The 21,892-nt window shown below is 35.4% G+C and overlaps 2 protein-coding genes across 5 annotated transcripts in view; one reads left to right on the top strand and one right to left on the bottom strand.

The window, feature by feature from the left end:
* The window catches only part of GNB4 (G protein subunit beta 4), a 59,985-nt gene extending 46,886 nt beyond the window's left edge, over positions 1-13,099 (top strand). For all 3 annotated transcript variants that reach the window (XM_024755123.1, XM_024755124.1, XM_024755126.1), the window contains 2 exons: positions 4,761-4,977; positions 8,684-13,099. In XM_024755123.1, the coding sequence (XP_024610891.1) occupies positions 4,761-4,977; positions 8,684-8,790 (324 nt within the window). In that variant the 3' untranslated portion in view covers positions 8,791-13,099. The remainder of the gene's footprint in view (positions 1-4,760; positions 4,978-8,683) is intronic.
* A 366-nt stretch (positions 13,100-13,465) lies between these two features.
* The window catches only part of MFN1 (mitofusin 1), a 34,251-nt gene continuing 25,824 nt past the window's right edge, over positions 13,466-21,892 (bottom strand). For both annotated transcript variants that reach the window (XM_024755115.1, XM_024755116.1), the window contains 4 exons: positions 21,352-21,504; positions 20,008-20,204; positions 17,508-17,642; positions 13,466-15,637 (listed from right to left, as the gene is read on the bottom strand). In XM_024755115.1, the coding sequence (XP_024610883.1) occupies positions 15,556-15,637; positions 17,508-17,642; positions 20,008-20,204; positions 21,352-21,504 (567 nt within the window). In that variant the 3' untranslated portion in view covers positions 13,466-15,555. The remainder of the gene's footprint in view (positions 15,638-17,507; positions 17,643-20,007; positions 20,205-21,351; positions 21,505-21,892) is intronic.

Below are 21,892 nucleotides of genomic sequence, written 5' to 3'. Positions count from 1 at the left end.
AGAACAAAGTCCCATATCTCTGGGGTCAAGGGAACAACCCAAAGAGAGACAGTCAGGAAGACAGAGGCAGCTGTTTAGTATAGAGAGTATAGCTTTTGAAGTCAGCAAACTCTGGATCTTAGTTCTGCTGGGAACCAGCTGTGTGAGATCAGGTGGGCTACTTAACCTCTGTGAGCTACACATTCCTCAGTAGGAGTAATGCTACCTACATTAAAGAATAATGTGAAGACTAAATGAAACTATAGACTGGATGCTCAATAAATGGTTTAAATTATTCATAATCTCCTTCATATTGAAAAAAAAAAACCCTCAAACAGGTATCCACAAATAGATTAAGCCAGACAATAAGTACTTAGTTCTTATTTCAAAAAAGTATTGTTTTTAATATTGTACATCAACTATACATCAATGAAAAAGAAAGAAAATAAATAAATAACTCCAAAAATGAGAATGAACTAGTCATACGTCTTTATAAATTAAAACTAAAATGGCATTTTGAATGACAATCAAAATGATTTATCAAACAGAATTGAGGAGAGGGATATTAAGAGGAGGTGGGATACTGCTTGACTTAGGTAAGTTGTCCTATGTGGATCAGATGCCAGAATGTATAGATATGACTAGAATTTCCTAAAGCACTGTAATTGCAAGTGTTTATGGGTATGAGATACACTCTAATTTTGCAAGACGATATTTTTTGGGAAAAATTCGTTTTTATTTATCATGTGCATATTGAAAGTCAATTTTATATAATCTTTAGAGAATATCAGAGAAAGTAAAGGCTTTGTTACCCCCACCCCCTATTAGGCCAACCTGGTTTGAAGAGTAGAATTTTGGAATAGGCAAGTGCAGTCCTCTCCATCTCTCATCCCACCACCTTTATCAAGTTGATGAGCTTCTCTTCTGTTCCTAGTTTGCTACAGATTTATCAGGAATGAGTGTTGAAGTTTATCAAATGTCTTTTCTTCATCTATTGAGATGATCATGTGGTTTTTCTTTTTCAGTCTGTAAATGGTGAATTTACGTGGATTAGTTTTCAAATATTAACCCAACCCTACATTTCCAGGACAAACCTCACTTGGTTATAATGTATAATCCTTTTTAGTTACTAGTGGATTTGATTTGTTAAAAATTTTAAATTTGCATCCATATTGATAAGTTATATGATTTTTCATTTCTTGAAATGTTTTTTTCAGATTTTGAAAGGGTTCCCTTTTTTCCACATCCTCTTCAGCATCTACTGTTTGTAGATTTTTTGATGGCCATTCTGACCAGTGTGAGATGATACCTCATTGTAGTTTTGATTTTAGTGATGCTGATAATTAGTGATGTTGAGCCATCTGTATGTCTTCTTTGGAGAGATGTTTATTTAGATCTTCTGCCCATTTTTTGATTGGGTTGTTTTTTTGACATTGAGCTGCATGACCTGTTTGTGTGTTTTAGAGATTAATCCCTTGTCAGTTGCATCATTTGCAGATATTTTATGCCATTCTGTAGGTTGTCTTTTTGTTTTGTTAATATTTATTTAATTTATTTATTTTTTTTGGCTGCGTTGGGTCTTAGATGAGGCATGCAGGATCTTTCATTGCAGCGCAGGCTCTTTGTTGTGGTGCATGGGCTTCTCTCTAGTTGTGGCATGTGGATTTTCTCTCTCTGGTTGTGGCATGTGGGCTCCAGGGCACATGGGCTCTGTAGTTGTGGTACGTGGGCTCTCTCTTCGAGGTGCACAAGCTCAGTAGTTGTGGTGCGTGGGCTTAGTTGCCCTGCGGCATGTGGAATCTTACTTCCCTGACGAGGAATTGAACCCACGTCCCCTGCATTGGAAGGCAGATTCTTTACCACTGGACCACCAGGGAAGTCCTTGTCTTTTGGGTTTGTTTATGGTTTCCTTTGCTGTGCAAAAGCTTTTAAATTTGATTAGGTCTAATTTTATTATTATTGTTTTTATTTCCATTACTCTAGGAAAGGATCCAAAAAGATACTGCTGCAATTTATGTCAAAGGGTGTTCTGCCTATGTTTTCCTCTAAGAATTTTACAGTATCCAGTCTTATGTTTAGATCTTTAATCCATTTTGAGTTTATTTTTGTGTGTGGTGTTGGAGAATGTTCTACTTTCATTCTTTTCCATGTAGCTGTCCAGTTTTCCCAGCACCACTTATTGAAGAGACTGTCTTTTCTCCATTGTATATTCTTGCTTCCTTTGTTGTAGATTAATTGACCATAAGTGTGTGGGTTTATTTCTGGGTTTTCTATCCTGTTCCATTGATCTGTGGATCAATGGAATCAAGTGTGTGTTTGTTTTTGTGCCAGTAACATACTGTTTTGATTACTCTAGCTTTGTAGTATACTCTGAAGTCAGGGAGCCTGATTCCTCCAGCTTTGTTTTTCTTTCTCAAGATTGCTTTGGCTATTCAGGGTCTTTTGTGTTTCCATACAAATTAAAAAATTTTTTGTTCTAGTTCTGTGAAAAAATGCCATTGGTAGTTTGATAGGGATTGCATTGAATCTGTAGATTGCCTTGGGTAGTATACTCACTTTGACAATATTGATTCTTCCAATTCAAGAACATGGTATAAGATTTCCTTTTTTTATTGCTGAGTAATATTCCATTGTGTGTATGTATATGTGTGTGTCTGTGTGTGTGTACGTGTATATCTCACATATTCTTTATCCATTCTTCTATCGATGGACACTGAGGTTGCTTCCAGATCTTGGCTATTCTAAACAATGTTGCATTGAACAGGGTGCATGTATATCTTCTCCAATTAGTGTTTTTGTTTTCTTGAGGTAAACACACAGAAGTGAAATTGCTGGATCATATGGTAGTTCTATTTTTAATTTTTTGAGGAACCTACATACTGTTTTCCATAGTGGCTACACCAGTTTACATTCCCACCAACAACACATGAGGGATATTTTCTCCACATCCTTGCCAACACTTGTTATTTGTTGTCTTTTTGATAATAACCATTTTGACAGGTGTGAGGTGCTGTCTCATTGTGGTTTTTATTTGCATTTCCTTGATGATTAGTGATGTTGAGCATCTTTTCATGTGTCTATTTGCCATTTGTATGTCTTCTTTGGAAAAACGTCTATTCAGTTCCTCTGCTCATATTTTAATTGGGTTGTTTTTTTTTAAATTTAATTTAATTTAATTTTTTTTGTGGTACGTGGGCCTCTCACTGTTGTGGCCTCTCCTGTTGTGGAGCACAGGCTCCGGACACACAGGCTCAGCGGCCATGACTCATGGGCCCAGCCGCTCCGCGGCATGTGGGATCTTCCCGGACCGGGACACGAACCCGTGTCCCCTGCATCGGCAGGCGGACTCTCAACCACTGCGCCACCAGGGAAGCCCTGTTTGTTTTTTTGATATTGACTTTTGTGAATTCTTTGTATGTTTTGGATATATTGTTTACAAATATCTTCTCCCATTCAGTAGGCTGCCTTTTCCTTTTGTCAGTAGTTTTCTTCACTGTGCAGAAGCTTTTTCTAGTTTGATGTAGTCCCATTTGTTTATTTTTGCTTTTCCTTGCCTGAGGAGACATCCAAAAAAAAAATACTGCTAAGACCACTGTCAAAGAGCATACTGCCTGGGAACTCCCCAGTGGTCCAGTGGTTAGGACTTTGCACTTTCACTGCTATGGGGGGCCTGGGTTTGATCCCTGGTCAGGGAACTAAGATCCCACAAGCTGTGCAACGTGGCCAAAAAAAAGAAAAAAGCATACTGCCTGTGTTTCCTTCTAGGAGTTTTATGATTTCAGGTCTTACATGTAAGTATTTAATCCATTTTGAGTTTATTTTTATATATGGTGTGAGAAAGTCATCCAGTTTGATGCTTTTGCATCTAGCTGACCAGTTTTCCTGACACCATTTATTGAAGAGGCTGTCTTTTCCTCATTTTATATTCTTGCCTCCTTTGTTGTTGACTGTGTGTGCATGGGTTTATTTCTGGGCTTTCTATTCTGTTCCATTGATCTATGTGTCTGCTTTAGTGTCAGTAACATACTGTTTTGATTACTATAACTTTGTAGTAGTTTGAAATCAGGGAGAGTGATACCTCCAAATATTTGCTTTATATTTTTAAAAAAGTAAAAAATATTAGAAGGTAAATGAAAAACTATGAAATATTTGCCACAAAGAAAACAAATTTATATTCTTCATTTTATTCCTACACATCAGCAGGTACTAACAGAGTAATACAGATGACCAGTAGATACATGAAGTGATTTCCTCTTTGTAAAACGTGTTGAGTAGTGCCACAGTATCTGAGAAAGGGGATTCACAAACTAATAATGCATAGTTTGCTTTACTACTAGCTTAACTTTATAACCTAGCCTAACTGGATGATTTTTGTTCTCTTTTATAAAATGTTTCCTATTTATTTCTCATAATGAGATTATTGGAACATTTAAGAGTATACATACATATATAAATTCTATAAATAGTAATATTTGATTTAAACATTCCAGTAAGACATATGGAGGTCCAGAGCCAGGATGTTTTGAGTACTTGCTTTGTGCTGAACAGTGGGTTATGGGTACTGTGCATGTGTTATTTCATTCAGCCCTAACCAACACACTAAATTCTGAAACTAAGACTCAAGTGTTTAAGAATCTTTAGTGCCTAACATCATTCACCTGGTAAGAAACCAAGTTGGAATTTGAATCTAGGTCTGTCTTACCCCAGAGTCTATTATTATACTGCCTCACGTAATTTTTGTGTACTTCTATGGAATAAATGTTTGTTGCTTTTCTTTCTAGTTTTTCCCAAATGGATATGCCTTTGCCACTGGCTCTGATGATGCTACTTGCCGGCTCTTTGACCTTCGTGCAGACCAAGAGTTATTATTGTATTCTCATGACAATATCATCTGTGGGATCACTTCGGTAGCCTTCTCAAAAAGTGGGCGTCTCCTGTTAGCTGGGTATGATGACTTCAATTGTAACGTATGGGACACACTAAAAGGAGATCGTGCAGGTTAGTAAATAAGTACACATTAGGTTTTGATTTTGTCAGGAAATGTGAAAAGGTTCCCATCTGTTGTTTCTGGGGTCCCCATGGACACCCTGGGGAATGGCAACATGGCAGTTCTCATTCATGGTCATTGTTGATCTTTTGAGTTTAGTTACAGTCCATAAACCATATTTATGTTTCTGTTTTCTAAAGAGTAATATCTGATTCTGTATTTTGTTTGGTAAGTTTTGACATAAAGATGAATAGTGAATATAATTTAGTATGGTCTTTTCCAAATTACAGTTCTCTTATAACCTGACAGGAAACATGGATCTTCTTTTTGGCTCAGATCTTGTATGGGACAGGACATGGAACCACTGTCTCCCCTTAACCCCATACTCTGTGTTCTCCCCTGCAGCTTCCAGAATATTAGCATCCAGTTGTACTGGGGACTGTCGTTAATAACAAATTACACAGAGTGACTTAAAATTTTTTTAGAATCAAAATTATACTCAAGGAATCAAATAGGTCTAGATGGCTTGTTACCAAAACACAGCAGTCCTCTGACCCCAGCCCATGTTCTCTGCTCCCAATGGTAGCTACTTTTAAGTATTTACTTTTATATCTTTAAAGAACATCCTGTATTGATTTTTTCTTTTTTTTTTTACTTTCAGGCATTATCTGTTGAGGGTTTGGTTTCAACATCCCTCCTCCCACCACAGCTTCCATCTTCCCATGTAGTGAATTTGGTTTAGAACATCAGTCAGTGTTTATTACACAATTATGAATTTTTAAACAGTACTTACTGCCAAGCAGTGAGGTATATGCTGTGACTTCTTTTGCTGTGCTGCTTTTGAATATTCTCTAGGGTCAAATTAATTTTTTGGCTTACATTCTTAGTTTTGATGTACTTCTCACTAATTAATCTTCAAACTTTTTGCAAGTTTTGATATGTTTGGGAGTAGATCCATTTTCATCCCTCATTCTGGGCATTCAGTGGACCTTTTCAACCTGGAAACGTATACCCTGGAGTACTGGGAAGCTTAGGAGGCTTATTTAATTGGTTGCACTTTTTTCTCCATTATCATTCTGTTCGTAGAACTCCCATCATTCATTCATTCATTCATTCTTTTTGGCTGCACTGGGTCTTCATTACTGCGCACAGGCTTTCTCTAGTTGTGGCGAGCGGGGGCTACTCTTCGTTGCGGTGCGCAGGCTTCTCATTGCGGTGTCTTCTCTTGTTGTGGAGCACAGGCTCTAGGCATGCGGGCTTCAGCAGTTGCAGCACGCAGGCTCAGTAGTTGTGGCGCAAGGGCTTAGTTGCTCCGCGGCATGTGGGATCTTCCTGGACCAGGACTTGAACCTCTGTCCCCTGCATTGGCAGGCGGATTCTTAACCACTGCACCACCAGGGAAGCCCAGAATTCCCATTATTCTGATGTTGGACTTCTTGGACTTTCTTTATTAGTTTCTCTCATATTTTCCATCTGTCTTTTTTGCTCCATGTTCTGGGAGAAATTCTTGCCTTTTCTTTTCATGAACCTTCTGTTAAGCTTTGGTTTTCTATTTTTGCTACCATCTTTTTGAGAGTTTTTTTTTTTTAGGGCCCCCATTCTCTTTTTCATGAATAAAAGCCTTTTGTTTTTCTGGGGTCATTAATGAAAGCCTTTTTTGAAGTTTTCTTCTGAAAGCATAATCTTTTGTCTTCCAAGTTGCCTTTTTTCCCCCTTCTTTTTTCAGTGTCCTATTATATTTCCTTAAAACTCTGATTCTTAGCCTCTTATTTATCCCTAAGAGTGAGGCACTATAACTGTTTGAAAGCCCTCTACACATGGTTGGGGTGTATGTACTGACTGTAGGCCTCACTGAACAGTGATCTGGCCAGGCTTTGATTGGGGAACCTCTGATATATCCTATGGCCTTTTATCCCTTGGGCCAGCTGTCTTCTCTGAGGTGGATTGTTCCACTTTTCTACCTGAAGTACATAAGCTGACTGACAGTTTGGGGGCTGATTTCCGGGAAGAAGCTGGGGTGCAAGACAATTAGCAAGTAAACTTACTTATTCCCCATTTTCAGCAGTTTCACCAATCTCAACTGTGCCTATTTTCTTCTAGTTAAGAGACCCTTTTTTACTCTAGCAAATAAGTCTCTAGTCTAACGTTCTGGTGCAGGATGATAAATCATCTGACTCTGCAGAGTGAAGGAAGAGACCTGGGGAGTCTAACTGATTCCTGGACACTTTCTAATGTAGCCTCAGTTTACCCCATCTTTGCCCGTGTCTGGTTCCACAGATACCTGGTTCCACTAGTATCTGACCCTTTTGGAGGTTCTGCAGTTTGCTTTTGTTTCTTGGCTTATCAGACCATTTGCTTTGAACTTAGCATTTTGGGGTCCACTAACACACTTACCACCATACAGCTAACAAAATTTTGTTGCCACTGCTTGCTCTCATCCTTGCTGTCCTTGTGGGTGTATGTCCTTGCCCTTTTAAACACCTATACAGTTGTTGAGATTTCTGAGGGAGTGGAGGCAATGTCAACATTACCAGGAATAATTTTCTACAACCTCTCTAGAGACTGCAGAAAAGTTCACGGGTTAGCATTTTGCAAGTAAATTTTTGGAGATACTGTTGTTCAAAGCCAATTACTTTTTTGAGGTATTAGGTGTTTTGCTTGGATCGAATGAATTAATATCCATAACAAAATAAAAACATGTTTTCTGTATTTTTTTAAACATATGCTTGAGTTTTAGTTTTGCTTTGCTTACAACCGTTTGGTTTCAAGTTGACTCAACTGGATACTTTCACCTTAAAATTGAAATGTGACTCATGAATTGCTAATTCATTCTTCTTTCCAATATGACTTGGAGTATTTGGTCACAATGGTCATTTTTTGTTATTTCAACCCGTAATGGTAAATTTGCCTGTTGCCAAACATTGCCATACTGAAGGTACTGCACAAAGTATTGTTAGACAAGATGAACTTCTGTTCCTAAGATTGGGTGAAAATGATATGCTTAATTACATATGGAGATAATGAAAACTCCAACAGTATATTAAAGAAAAAATTCTTTTTGAGAATTTGATATATTCTAATTTTTCTTTTAAATCTTTACTTTTCTCATTTTCCTCTCAAATATTTGGGAATATTTAATTTTATCCTGTGTAGTGGTCAGAAGATCAAATAGGTTAAATATACAAAAGAAAACTAAGACTAGATGAGTTTGATGGTTTCAGAAAGTTATGACCAAAACATTCCAGGGTTTGGTGGTTAAAAGAATAAAGTAAATAAATTATGTTGTTAATTTTGGAAGCGGTAGTATAAGTCAGCTTCATTCTCATGTTTTTGTTGTTCTGGTGGTAAAAGTTCATTGAACTTCATTTAAAATTTTGTTTTTGTTGAAAATAGCATAGCTTATTGGCAAAATTTAGAAGTATCATGAACTTATTAGAGATGTAAAATAAAAGACTACATGTTGAACAGATGATTTTGAACATAAGCATAATTATAATTTTTCAAAAATGAAAAACACAATTTGACGCACATGTCAGAAGTTCACGGAATACAAAGAATTTTATTTTACCTACATGCCCAGCTTACCCCTGGCACTCAGTCTCTCAACTCAGGGGAACCTGTTAGCTTTTAAGTACCCTCCCAGATCTTTTATGCATATACTTGTTTAATTCTAAAACTTGCCCATTGCTAACTTTTTACTGAACTTTTGTTTTTCAGGTGTTCTTGCTGGTCATGACAACCGTGTCAGCTGTTTAGGTGTAACTGATGATGGCATGGCTGTGGCAACAGGGTCTTGGGACAGTTTTCTTAGAATCTGGAATTAACAGCACAAATTTTCTGTTCTCCACTGATACCTGGAGAAATCAGTACTACAGCCTATAGCTGTGAAAAAGAATTTACCTTATATTTGCAGGTGAAGATTTTTCTATTATTATATACAAAAAGAAGCTTTCAGTAAACTACAAAACAAAAAAAGGTGAAAACAAGGTAAAGGTGCTTGCTGAGATCAGGACCAGTGTATTAATTTGAGGAGTTGAGCTAATTTAACCTTGATGAATTTTTGCTTGTACTGTCTAGTTCTTTTTCTTTGTGTAGAACAGAATGTACACATTATAGCAGCCTATCATGTTTGAGAGTATGTGTTTGCATTTTTTAAGAACTACATTTTTAACCTTGTATACCTTAAAAAGTGTCATAGTTTTGAGTTTTATAGTGGAGGAACCAGGCACAGTAATAGATGGAAGTGATACCATTGATGTGTGTACTGATATTTGAAGCAAGTCTCCTTGTATTCCGACCATTTTGATCTAAAAGAGATCCTGGTTGCTTACTGTTTAAGAATGCTGACAGGTCTAGGTACCACTGAGGGGAGTCCTTGTGAATATCATTAGTTTCTGCAATATCCTCTGCCATCTTATCAATTGAAATTAGTGCTCATGTTTAGTCTTTTGAAGGGGACATAATCGATGGCCAGGGAATAGAGATCTCACTCTGAAATTTTAGACATACATAAGAAACTCGTATTATATTAATTGGTAGATAGCAGTAATCACATGAGAATGGTTCTTGTTATTTTAAAAAGCTGGTTATGATCAAATGACACTTAGGTAGCATTCGAAATAGCTGGGCTTTCCTATTGATTTCATATTCTAGAACTGAGTTTGTAAGGTGCACTCATTTCAGCAGATTTCTGAACATTTGGACTGTCCTTGCATCTGAAAGATTTTTCCCAGTGTTCTCCATCAGTGTGTATCTAGGTGGGAAAAATAATGTGATGGCATTATGTTTTTCAAAGAAGTATAAAATCTAACCAGTCACCAGGTCTGACTAGTTATAATCATTAAGAAAGTTGCTTTATGAATTTGTTCACGTAATATAAAATCTGAATTGATGTTAACTCTCCGTGCCTTCAAAAATTTAAAAAGCAGACATTCAAGCTTTTTGATCTTCTGTAATATTTCCTCCCATTAGCACAAAATATTGGTTTCTAAGTGGTTTTGCTTCAAAGGATACCAAGATCAAAGTGACCTCCACTTTAAAGCCAAAAGAAGATTCTAAGAGCAGTTCTTGAAGGGGTCAGAGGAAAATACTAAGCAATTCCTCTGCTTGTCAGTGATATAATAATGTGTGTATTACTAGAACGGGCCCCCTTGAACTTAAACAGAGATCCTTGACCCTTGGATTTCTCTCTTAAAAATAATCTAAATGATTGACAGTAGAAGATTGTTAGTCTTCTTTGATGGTAAAGTCGTGGGGTTTTTTTTTCTGATGTAGAAGTGCATTGTGTTTTGTAACAGTAAACTATCAGTAACTGTTAAGATAAGTCTGTTAACTTTTGATCACCTGTAACCCTAACCTAAATACTCCCAAATTTTACTTGTAAATTTTCATTTTTATATTGTGGATGTGCTAATAAGTGCATCAACCATAATGAAATCAGTAAGTGTTTTAAGATACTAAAAAGAATAAAATGGGAAAAGGAAGATTTATAGGACCAAAAAAACAGACTTGTAGATGGCAGGCATGAATGTATATTTATATACACATTCAAGATTTCTATGAGCTTTAGCTGTTAATGTTTGTGGACTATTTATATCACTTCATAAAGAGCAGCTCTTTGAGATAAGGCACGAATACTTCAAAGGAACATATTCATATCCAAAAATAGAGAGGGGTGAGGGTTTACCATGTAGTTCAGCAATTTATTCCAAAATCCTCTTCAAGAAAGCACTTCTACCATGTGCAAAATAGCCTTATATATATAAAAAGAGAGTATCTCCTCTACTTTGAAAGTGGTTCTAGTAACAAGATAACTTTAGTCAGAGGCACACAGACTATCAGAAGTCTGTGGTCTTCAAAATGTTAATAAAAGTGATTTAATGTTATTAAAGTTTTTGTAGATAGTTAAAAAGCAATTCCCATAATTAAATATGTATTAGGCAACTGAAAATCACTACTACGGCTATTATGACCGTATTATACATATGACCGAATGGTGACCTCATTACCACGTTAACTTACTACTTAAACCTTTGTTTAGTGATATGGGTTCCAGTTGCTAAATATTTGTTTCCTTGCAGTTTGAGTTCATCTGCTCGTCTAATTCTTTTGTGCATAAGAACTTCCTAAATTCAGTATAATTTGTAGAAGCACAGTACAGTTTGAATCTCAGTTTTTCAAAACTTAAAAAAAATATGGCCAAAAGTAGTTTCAAGGAATTTTATCAATATTGCAGTTCTGGTGCCTGATCTTTTTCTGTTTACCTAAGAAACATTTAAACGTCATGCGCCTCAGTTAGGTTTATTTGTAGAGTCTTTAATCACTTCGTAAAGAACAGGTTTTTTTAAGATGTGGCAAGAATATTTTAAAGGCACATACTCTTTTCTAAAACAAAGTGGAGTGACTGCCATGTGCTTCAGCAAATCATCCCATAAACCTGCTCAAGAAAGCACTTCGTGCTCTCAGCAAGAACATCACCTCCACTTTGATGGACAGGCCTCAATTTTGGCAGCTATGCTATCAGAGATTTAGACTAAATATCCAAGATCCCTCCCTAACTCGGATTTTTATAGTTGAGTCTGTGGTTACAACAGCATATTGAATTCCATCTTCAGAGAGGCAAAGATTTAGGCTTAATATTTCATGAGATACTTAAGTATCAAGAGATACTTAATTCTTCAAGAGAGCCTAGTAAGCCATCTCCTTATCTTAATTTAGACTCAGATGAACTGATTAATACTGCATGATGATAGTAAACTAGTTTCCTAGACATAACAGAGGTAGCTGCTTCTGGAATATGTTAAGTAATTTTAAAGTTAACGTATTGAAAGAGAAATGGATCTTGGCTTCTCCAGGTGACAAAGTGAAATTTTTATTGTTGCTAAAAAAAAAAAATACTGTGCCAATATTATATAACTAACCTTCTCCAACACTTCTGATGTCTTAGATTTAGTAATATTATTAAGACTTTAAAAAATGAAGACATTTATGGAAATTTATGCTTGATCATTGGTGAGTATCTCAGTTTAAAGTACAAAGTTGAATACTTGTGGCTTACTTGTTGATGTGTTTAAACGTTAATGGAAAGTGATCAAACAATCTCCCAAATGGGTCTATGATTTTAGTAATAAACATGTTCTTTCTAAAATCTTCAGTGTGAGTCAGACTTAAAAACATTTTAAAATTAAGTACTATGTTCAGTTTCTAATTTCCCTTTTGCCACTGTGGAAAGCAAAATTTTAAAGTGTTTCTTACCTCCTGTTAGAATTTTTAAAACACCCACCAGTCAGACTATCTTGTGAGAAATGGTATCACAGTGAATAAAATTGGTATTTTAAATTAGGTTAAGTAGAATGTGAAGTACCCTTCATATTTACTAGTTTTTCTCCCATTGTTCATTGTAAGTTGCCTTAAATTCAGTGATATATTTAAAAGTATTGGTTATAATAGGTACTCAGTAAAGTGGTCTGTAGTTGAATGTCTAAGCTAGCATTGTTTTAAAAAGTAATTTATTAATCAGAATGGTGGTACACCTTGTGTTTAGCAAATTTGTTTGCATGTTGATAAAATTTCCTGTCTTTTTTCTTAAATCCAATTGATCCTACAAAATAGTTGATTAATACAGCATATGAAAAAGCTGGTTATATGTTTCAACTGGTGTTAAATGTGCCTGACAAAATCTTACATCATACAGTATTTTTTAATTAATAGAACTTCAGTGATATACTTGGTAGATATTTCAAGCCTTTTCTGTGTCTTACACAATGGTGCTCTATCCTATTGTTTTCTCTTTTCAAAGAAGCATCTGAACACTTGCATTTGCATATTCTTATCCAAAGGCATTCATGTCTAAGTGGGTTTTTTAAGTTGATTAAAATGTTTTTCTTCACCTAGAATGGTTTCTACAACAGCTGTGGCCAACTGAATCTGAATGTCAGTAGTTTGTGGGAAAGGTGAATGTATTAGATTAAAGCTCTTAGAAAAAAGCTTTAAACCAAACTATGGACTTGTATCATGATTTAACAGTATTCTTGAATCTTTCTTGCAGTAATTTGTTCCTTTAGTTGTACAGTAGCTCTGTGAAATAATGTTGCTGTGAATTGATACTGTAATCAATAAAGTGCTTTTAACAGATTTCGTGTAGCATGTTTTGATTTTTAGTAGAATTACTTTTAAGTCCCAGAACCAAACTCCAAGCCCAATAGTTCATGTTCAGTTCTAATTCCTTTATCTAAACATTGGTAATTATTTTCTTCATGAAAAATGAATGGGCTGCTGGAAGCAAGGAAGAGACTGGAGTGCCAATGACCTAGTCTGTAGTACTGTGAATGTTAGCCTACTGTTAAAAGGCCACAGATTTTCATCAAAAAGCAAAATTGTCATTTTTTCCCCTTAAAGCTCCCTTAGGAAAAAGATTAGCAGGTTTCCCCAAGATAGCCATAAAAATCATTAAAAGATTAAAACTCACTCAATGCCAGTATAAATGCTACATTTATCAACTATCAGGCAAACATTTTATTTTCACCTTGCATACTTATAAAAAAATCTAGTTTTGTAAAAAGTTGAAGGTTACACAAAGTTTATAAATAATCCTGCAAACATACATAGTAGACAGTCAAGTAAATGTGCAATGCCTTTGAATGCCAACAGCTACAATTCTTTATAATTCATGGGCTTGGTCATAGGTGCACTTATTATCCCTAAGCATAAAGGCTGGGCTTCATTAGTTTAGTGTCCCATTTCCAACACTCATATTTTCAAGCTTGATCAGGCGGAACTGGATTCAAACTAGTGATGAAAAACTTAGTATAAACTTACTATACGAGAACCACTATTCTGTAGTTCCCAAACTTCAGCATGCATCAGATCACCTTGAGGGCTTGTTAAACCAGAGATTCCTGGTCCCCAAACCTAGTATTTGATTCAGTAGGTCTAGGATGAGACCCAAGAATGTAATTTCTTACAACTTCCCTAGTGTAGTGCTACTGCTGACTGAAGGACTAAACTGTGAGAACCACTGTACTAGACTAATGAGGTGATACCAAACCACTATGCTATTTCAAAAGTTCAAGTACTTGCATATAAAGATTAAGACCCCCCCCAAAAAAAGATTAAGGCCTTGAAATTGTAAACTTAATTAGCAGTACCCAGTCTTAGACATGTTTTTCATGTTGCAATTTTACCTAATCCCACTTCTTGGTGGCTTGTATCATTTTTTGGTTATAAAGCAACAATATTAGCCATAAATGAATATTTGGATTTGAATATTGCATTCTAATATCTGATTTGCATAAAAAATAATTTTGAAAGCCTTCTATGGCCTAAATAATGTTATTTTCTCCTTAAAATATCCTGGAAAACAGTGTTGCACCTGTTGTGAAAAGACTGAATAGCATCCAGGAGCCTTAAAGGCACAGAAAAAGAAGTACTGAGTATTAAAAGAAAAAAGCATGAAATGTTGTTATCCCTCCCATGGAAAAGCAGCATAAACTATACTGGCCAAATGTGCTGTGTCTTCTGGGATTGTGCCTTTCTAACAAGCATCTAGGTGATGCTGATTTGGTGGTCCTCAAAACTACGTTTTGTGTAGCAAAGCCTTAGAATGTCAGTTTTTTAATGTTTCCATATAACTTTTCTCTTAGTTTTTAACATAGAAACAAACAATACTTGAACTCATAAACATTTCATTAAGGTAAAAAACGTAATTTTTAACCGTGACCTGTCAAATTCATACAATGTTTAAAAGCCACCCCGGGGGACAACCCAGCAGTATCCTTGGCAAATACTTTCTAAAGAACAGCATTTGTACATGACTGTAGCCACCCAAAATTCAGATCTCCCATATCTCTGGCTATTTTTATCACTTCAAACTTAACTCTTCAAACTGAGATAGAAAGCTTTCCTTACTGGAATCAGAGTTGAGGCTGGAAGTGTTTCTTGAGAAACATGAGAAAACTATTTAGACCCAAATACCTTTATAAGGACTCTATAATAACAAACCTATATACTGTTTTACATCAACTTTAATAGGAATAAAAGAGGGAGTAAAAACAGCATTATTAGTGGTTTACATACCTGCCAGGATGCAAAAGTGATTGTAACCTGCATAAATAATACACTCAAGAACATTCCACACTCCTTTGTGGTTAGAACAATGCAGTTTATAAAACAAAAATGTGACTATTCCCATTGAAATAGGCATCAAAAATTCGTTTTGAGAAAGAAGATGAAAGGAGCATTCTCTAACTCCTGGATGCCAGGAAGCAGAGTTTTTCAGAATCAAAAACAAAGAGAGCCCTAATTAAGAGCAAGGCCCCACCCCTCAGGGGTCAGAGAGTTGGTTCTTGAAACTAATTCATCATTTTCACATATCAAAGGATTTTTCTTTACCCAAAATTAAAACTAAAGAGACATCACAACACTTTTCAGAAATGCACACACCCTGAGATAGATCAATACCAGGATCTACTCAAGGATTTGCTATTTAGGTATAGTTAGTATAATTCATATTTAAAGTCACTTCATAAAAATAACTGTCCCCATCTTCCAAGTTCCATCTTCTATCATGATCACCAAAGCAAACTCTATTGTTAAGATTCTTCTTCATTGCTTGAATGTAGAAACTGCTTAGTAAAATTCTCCAGCTCGTTTTCAAGTTGAACAGCTTTATTTCTAATTTAAAAAAATGAATAAAACACCAATCTAATCATAAAGGTCAATGAGAAAAAATGCATCCCATGCAAATCTTAAAAAAAAATCACTAGCCAGCTGTTGCTACATTTGTCTGAACTCACATCATCAACTCTTTTTAAAGCATTTATTATATGTGCTACTGTAACTTTGCAATAAACACAGAATCCAATGGCCAGAAGAAACGTATACTGAGATAAAATCTTTAATAAGAATGAAAAGCCTAAGAGACAGTGGAGTCATATCACCTTACATGGGAGTTACATCCTAAGTCACATAAAGACATAATTGTTCTTGAATTCCCGTTAAGAATAAAGCGTAGAATAAAAGGAGTGGTTTTATGTATACACAAAGTAGGTGGTAGATGTCAAAGGACCACAGTTAACAAAAATATATTTTTTTAATATTAAAATTGTACTTGATGCAGCCAAATGCCCATAACAAGAGGGAAAACAATGTAAACTGACAGGGGAATGCAGGTTTGTATCTCCCATTCTCATACTCTGCCAGGGCACACACACATACTTAAATGAGTTTCTCTCTTTTCTTGGTCCCGTTTTGTTTGTTGCTGAGTGCATATGGTCAAGGTCATAAGTTAAATGTTCATATGAACTCCACTGTATATTTCTTCAAGTAATGCTCCTGAAACATTAGTTAAGTTAAATTATATCTGAATGGCTAAAAGCCTAATTTAGTAACAAGGGAGATTCCAAATATTATGTTAATAATATTCTAAACTTATTATGTTAATATTATTCTAAACTTTCCTATTAGAAGAATTAGCAGATCAAAAATATTGATACTTATTCAAGTCAGTCCTGCCAAAATCTGAAAGCTACATAAGTACCAATAATCTATTTTATCAGTTATGGCTTTTTACTATAGCAAGATGAAAAAATATTTAAAAACCTACCTAGGTTAAAAAAAAATTTCTATTGGATATAGTTTCACCAAATTTGAAAAGCTGTATTTGGGATGATCTAACTTAAAATAGGAGCAATGGAATATGTGAAATTCACTTGGGTGTATTTGTGTGTGAGAAGTGATACTGGGGTTTAAGTGATAGGCAGTCACCTTTTTCAGAGACCCTGAAATGGAGATGCAATGAGAATGTGACTGCTAAATCTTAATCTTTTCAGATTAAGATACCAGGGATGGACACTATCACAGGTGTTTTAAGTATAATGTTCCAAAATCCACGTCATAAGGACAGCCTCTCCAATTTGCAGGCGTTGCAAACTGTTTTTATATAGGCAATTGTATGTAGCATGTGCCCTGGTAAGTAGCAGCAGGAAGCAAATGATGCTTAATGATTCTACCAGACTTGTAGGTGAGCCAGCTAATGGGTAATAAAGCTGAAAGAACCGCCAAGAAGCATAGATCTCATGGTGACACTTCTGGTCTTGACCCCCAAAGCACAATTTATTTAGACTCCAAAGAATCCATGGCAAATCATATTAAACCAGAATTCCACATTATATTAGGATATCTCATTTACTTCCGTTGCTTCAAATTTAAGTATACCTAACAGTCCCCAATGAGAAGAAAAGGTATGGGTCTTGGATATGTAGGACTGAAAATTCATACTTTTAATTACAAAACTTCTGCTCTGAAAAAGGACTAGTATAGCTTAACATAGAGCTATAAGCTTAGATCTAAAAAATTCCTTTAAATTCAGATTTGTTTTTTTGTTGTTGTTCAAATTAGCTTTCATTGAAATTGCAAAATTACAATTAAGCCAATGCAGAAAGCCAAAAATTTTAACATAAATTTGCTAGTGACTTTACATAATTATATTTTGGTAATGAAACCAATAAATGTTCATATTATTAAGGAAAAAAGGTTCAAATACCTTAAGCGCTTTGAATTGTTCTGTATTTTCTCCAGTTGATCTATCTCTTTGGATAATCTGGCAATTTCCTCTTCTAGGTGTCTTTGTGTAATATCAACTTGTTGGCACAGGCGAGCAAAAGTGGTTGCCATTTCCCTTCAAATAAAAAATAATTTTATCAGCAGTCATGAATGTCTTTTAAAATGAATAAGCTTTCATTTAAAGTTTATATAAAAAAAAGAGATCACAAGTTTAAAAAATTCCCAAAAATATAAGGTATCAAAGAACACGGCTAAGAATGGTATGAAGGAGGATATGGCACTTGTAAGCTTAATATGACCGTGGGCTTAATTTCATCTGGCCTCAAGACAAATGCTCAGTGGGTAATAACATTACTCTGCCATATTGCTGTAAATATGAATAAGCTATAAAAAGGCGAAGGATGGGTATATTTCTTCAGAAGCATAATAAGCCTTACTCTTGTCCCCTGCCTATAAAAATAAATTACTGAGAACAGGAAAGAAAATTTCATGAACTTCTGTGACAGTCAAAAATACTTTATAGCAACATTTAACCACTTTTCTAGAACAAAAGGGCTGTATTTAATTTGTGTGCTAGTTAATATGTTAACTTTGGAAAATATATTTTTGCAACTTGGAGCATGCCTGGTAGGTGCGTACCGCTGGAATTTGATGAACTGACTTGTTTTTCTCTGCAATTATTCTCCTGCGCATCTTCATCTTTCCCAGGGTCCTTTCCCCCTCCATTCTCTCCCTATCTGACCAAATACCAATATCAGACAAATGAAGCATCTTTTTATTTTAATATTTTATTACATTAATATTTAGCTAGTATTATTATTATTTTTAGCTAGTATTATTATTATTTTTAGCTAGTATTATTTTAACCGGAGTAATTATTTGAGGTTGCCTCCATTAGAGTGTAAAGTCCTCTAAGGAAGAATACAAGTTATCTTTAACTTTTAATTTCCCATAAGTTCTAGCGTATTTATTGTCACACGGTAGGCAATTAATAAATGTTTGATGATGAAATGAATAGTAAGCTTCATTAATTCTGTTTTTATGAATGTGAGCCTCAGCTGATTTTGTTTGGAGGTCCAGGTTATCCTCATTAAAGAAAAAGATCTTAATATAAATAAATCAAAATTAACAGTTATATAATATAGGAGCTCAATAAATATTTGGTAAATGAGTGAACTAATTCAGTGGTCTCAATTCTGTGCCCTCATTGCTTCCATTCCCTATAGCTCTAACTTAACTAGGTTAGTACAGGCTCTGATCTTGTGTCTGAAACAGTTTAATCTCCCTGCAATTCTTGTCTCCTGACTCTAAACCACTTTACACACCACACCACTGCAAAGTTATCTGTTCTAGAGCTAAATGTTAATGATATCACTCCCAGGGTTCCTAATTATCCAAACCTCAGTCCTAGTGTTAGGTTTATACTTGAATGGACCCCTTCTTATGTACACATCTGCCACACTGAAATTATCTCACGTTTCTGAACACATTCCTTTTCCCCCAACGTTCTTGCCTTTGGTTTGAGCTGTTTTCTCTGTCTTGCTCTTTCTATTCTGATGTTCAAGTCTCATCAGGCTACCTCTCCTAGTCTAGGAAACCTTTGCTGATCCACTATCCTTCATGATTTCAGATTCTAGGGACTTCCCTGGTAGCAGAGTGGTTAAGAATCCGCCTGCCAATGCAGCGGACACGGGTTCGAGCCCTGGTTCAGGAAGATCCCACATGTCGTGGAGCAACTAAGCCCATGTGTCGCAACTACTGAGCCTGCGCTCTAGAGCCTGCGAGCCATAGCTACTGAAGCCCACGCGCCTAAGAGAAGCCACCACAGTGAGAAGCCCACGCACCGCAACAAAGGGTAGACCCCCACTTGCCACAACTAGAGAAAGCCCACACACAGCAACGAAGACCCAATGCAGCCAATAAATAAATAAATAAATACATAAATACTCAATGCCATTAAAAAAAAAGATTCTAGAGCCTCACATTATGAAGCTCTCATTACTTTTCACTTTTCACCTATTATAATTATGTACATGTTGTTTCTTCTATTAAATTGCAATCATCTTTAGCTCAGAAAACTTTCAATTCAGCTCTCAGGGGCACTCTAATACAGAATATTATGCATTGATTTGACTGGAGTTCTATATATTTTTACTAAATCAATGAAACAAATATTTAAGATACATAAACTCGGTGGATGCAGGTATTTATTATTATAATAAAATTCTCTTGAGTTTTAAAAAATCATGCCTTTAAACCTACAAATCTGGGCTATAATAGTAAAAATAAATTACATTTACCACCATGCATTTTGAGCCCACTTGTTTGGTATCATTCTATGTTTTCTACTTTGGTGGCAATTATAAAATGTGTTCATGTTGTGATAATTCTTTGAGCTGTACTCTTATTTATGCATCTATGCATGTATGTCCTACTTCAGTAAAGCTTTAAAACAAAAATAGATGAATCTTTCAACTTACTGTTGTACTTGATGGCTGCAGTTGGCGCTTGTGAAGCTAACAATCAGCTGCAGTTTTTCAGTTGCATAATTCACAAATTGCTGTTTAAAGGCTCTCTCCTTGGCACGGGTGGTCCAAGTCAGCCTTTCATAAAGATACAAAGCTCCATACATACTTAATGAAACAGATATGAGTTTCCAGCCTACAGTTTTCCAAATCTGTAAGATAAATTCACAGCTTACTTTGAGAAAGAAAAATACCACTAGGGAGATTGTACTAAAAGGCATTTTAGAAAACTCACTGGCTCCCTACAGGTCTTTGAGTCAGATCCATTTTTTAAAAATGTATATTCCTTCTCTATGAGAAAATATGAAATTACCGGAAATCAAGCCGAAAAAAGGAGCAGCACATAAATACCAGGCAAGAACTTTTATAACCTGCCAGGCGTTTGGTAAGTTGATTCAATGTATCTCAAAAAGGGATGTTAATTTAGGTCAAAGGTTTAAAAAACCAAAATGAACTGTATATAAAATAGTTAACTGGGAGTTCCCTGGCGGTCCAGTGGTTAAGACTGCATGCTTCCACTGCAGGGGGCACAGGTTCGATCCCTGGTTGGGGAACTAAGATCCCACATGCCACGTGGTGTGGCCAAAAGAGAAAAAAGAAGAAAAAAAAAGATAACCAACAAGGACCTACTGTATAGCACAGAAAACTATACTCAATATTTTGTAATAACCTATAAGGGGAAAGAATCTGAAGAAGAATAGAGATATTATGTATTTGTGTAACTAAATCATTCACTGTACACCTGAAACACAACATTGTAAATCAACTATACGTCAATAAAAACAAAACAAAAAACCAAAATAAACCTACGCTGTTAATGATATGAAAAAAACTTTTAGCATATAAGAACTACTACAAAAAATAATATTTAATACTTTAAGGCAGATCCCTTTGGTATTTGGAGAAGGCTAGATAAGGGACCTGGATCATTCCTGTTACTCCAATGCACAAATATTGTTTCTTCGTGTGCTGTGATGTAAAAGTAGGAAGTATTGTTTATGTTGTGGTAATCATTTCACAATATATACATATATTAAATCATGTCATACACCTAAAACATACTATTTTATATGTCAATTATATTTCAATTAAAATTTTTTAAAATATTTATTTTTAAGATTAGACTTGTGAAACCCAATTCACTAATTTTAACTTACAACTTTTCATGTCATCTTATAGATCCTGGAAACTGAAGTAAATATATCTTTCTTTTCCTGATCTAGCAGGTAGCTTTGCAGTAATTTCAATTTCAATTACACTAAAAAATACTGTTTCAAAAAAAAAGTTACTATTTCTTACCACTCCTCCAACAACAATGATGCCCATAGAAGTTCTAGACGTAAGAGAGGCTAATGCTGTTATTAAGGTAACCATGAGTTCTTCCTGTGACGCATTATCTGGTGTTGCTGGATTGGTAGGAGCAGTGGGAGTAGAAGCTAAAGATCTAGGAAGCTAATGAGGTTGGGGGGGGGAAAGGATTAATTCAATTAAACCACTACAAATGGAACAGTTACATTTACAAAATTCGACTGTATTCTCTTTTAAAATTACAGTAGTAAATCTACAAAAAGAATGACTCCAATTAATGAGTTTACCATAAATACATGAAGAAAATAAAAATGGTCTGAAAGTTATCTCCTGTGACATGGACCAATGATATCATGAAGAATGAATTTTCATAACATACAATGAGTCTACCTAAAACAACAAGCCTTCAACTCTCAAGTGAAATTAAAACTGTATATAAAGAATATTTTTTTTACACCAAAAAAACAATCCTTAAAAAAAAACTGGACTTCAAATTTAAAACCTTGGGAATTCCCTGGCGGTCCAGTGGTTA

This window comes from Neophocaena asiaeorientalis, unplaced genomic scaffold, assembly GCF_003031525.2.
Source record: "Neophocaena asiaeorientalis asiaeorientalis breed wild unplaced genomic scaffold, Neophocaena_asiaeorientalis_V1.1 scaffold188, whole genome shotgun sequence".
Taxonomy (NCBI): Eukaryota; Metazoa; Chordata; class Mammalia; order Artiodactyla; family Phocoenidae; genus Neophocaena; species Neophocaena asiaeorientalis.
This window is presented reverse-complemented; position numbering and strand designations above follow the sequence as displayed.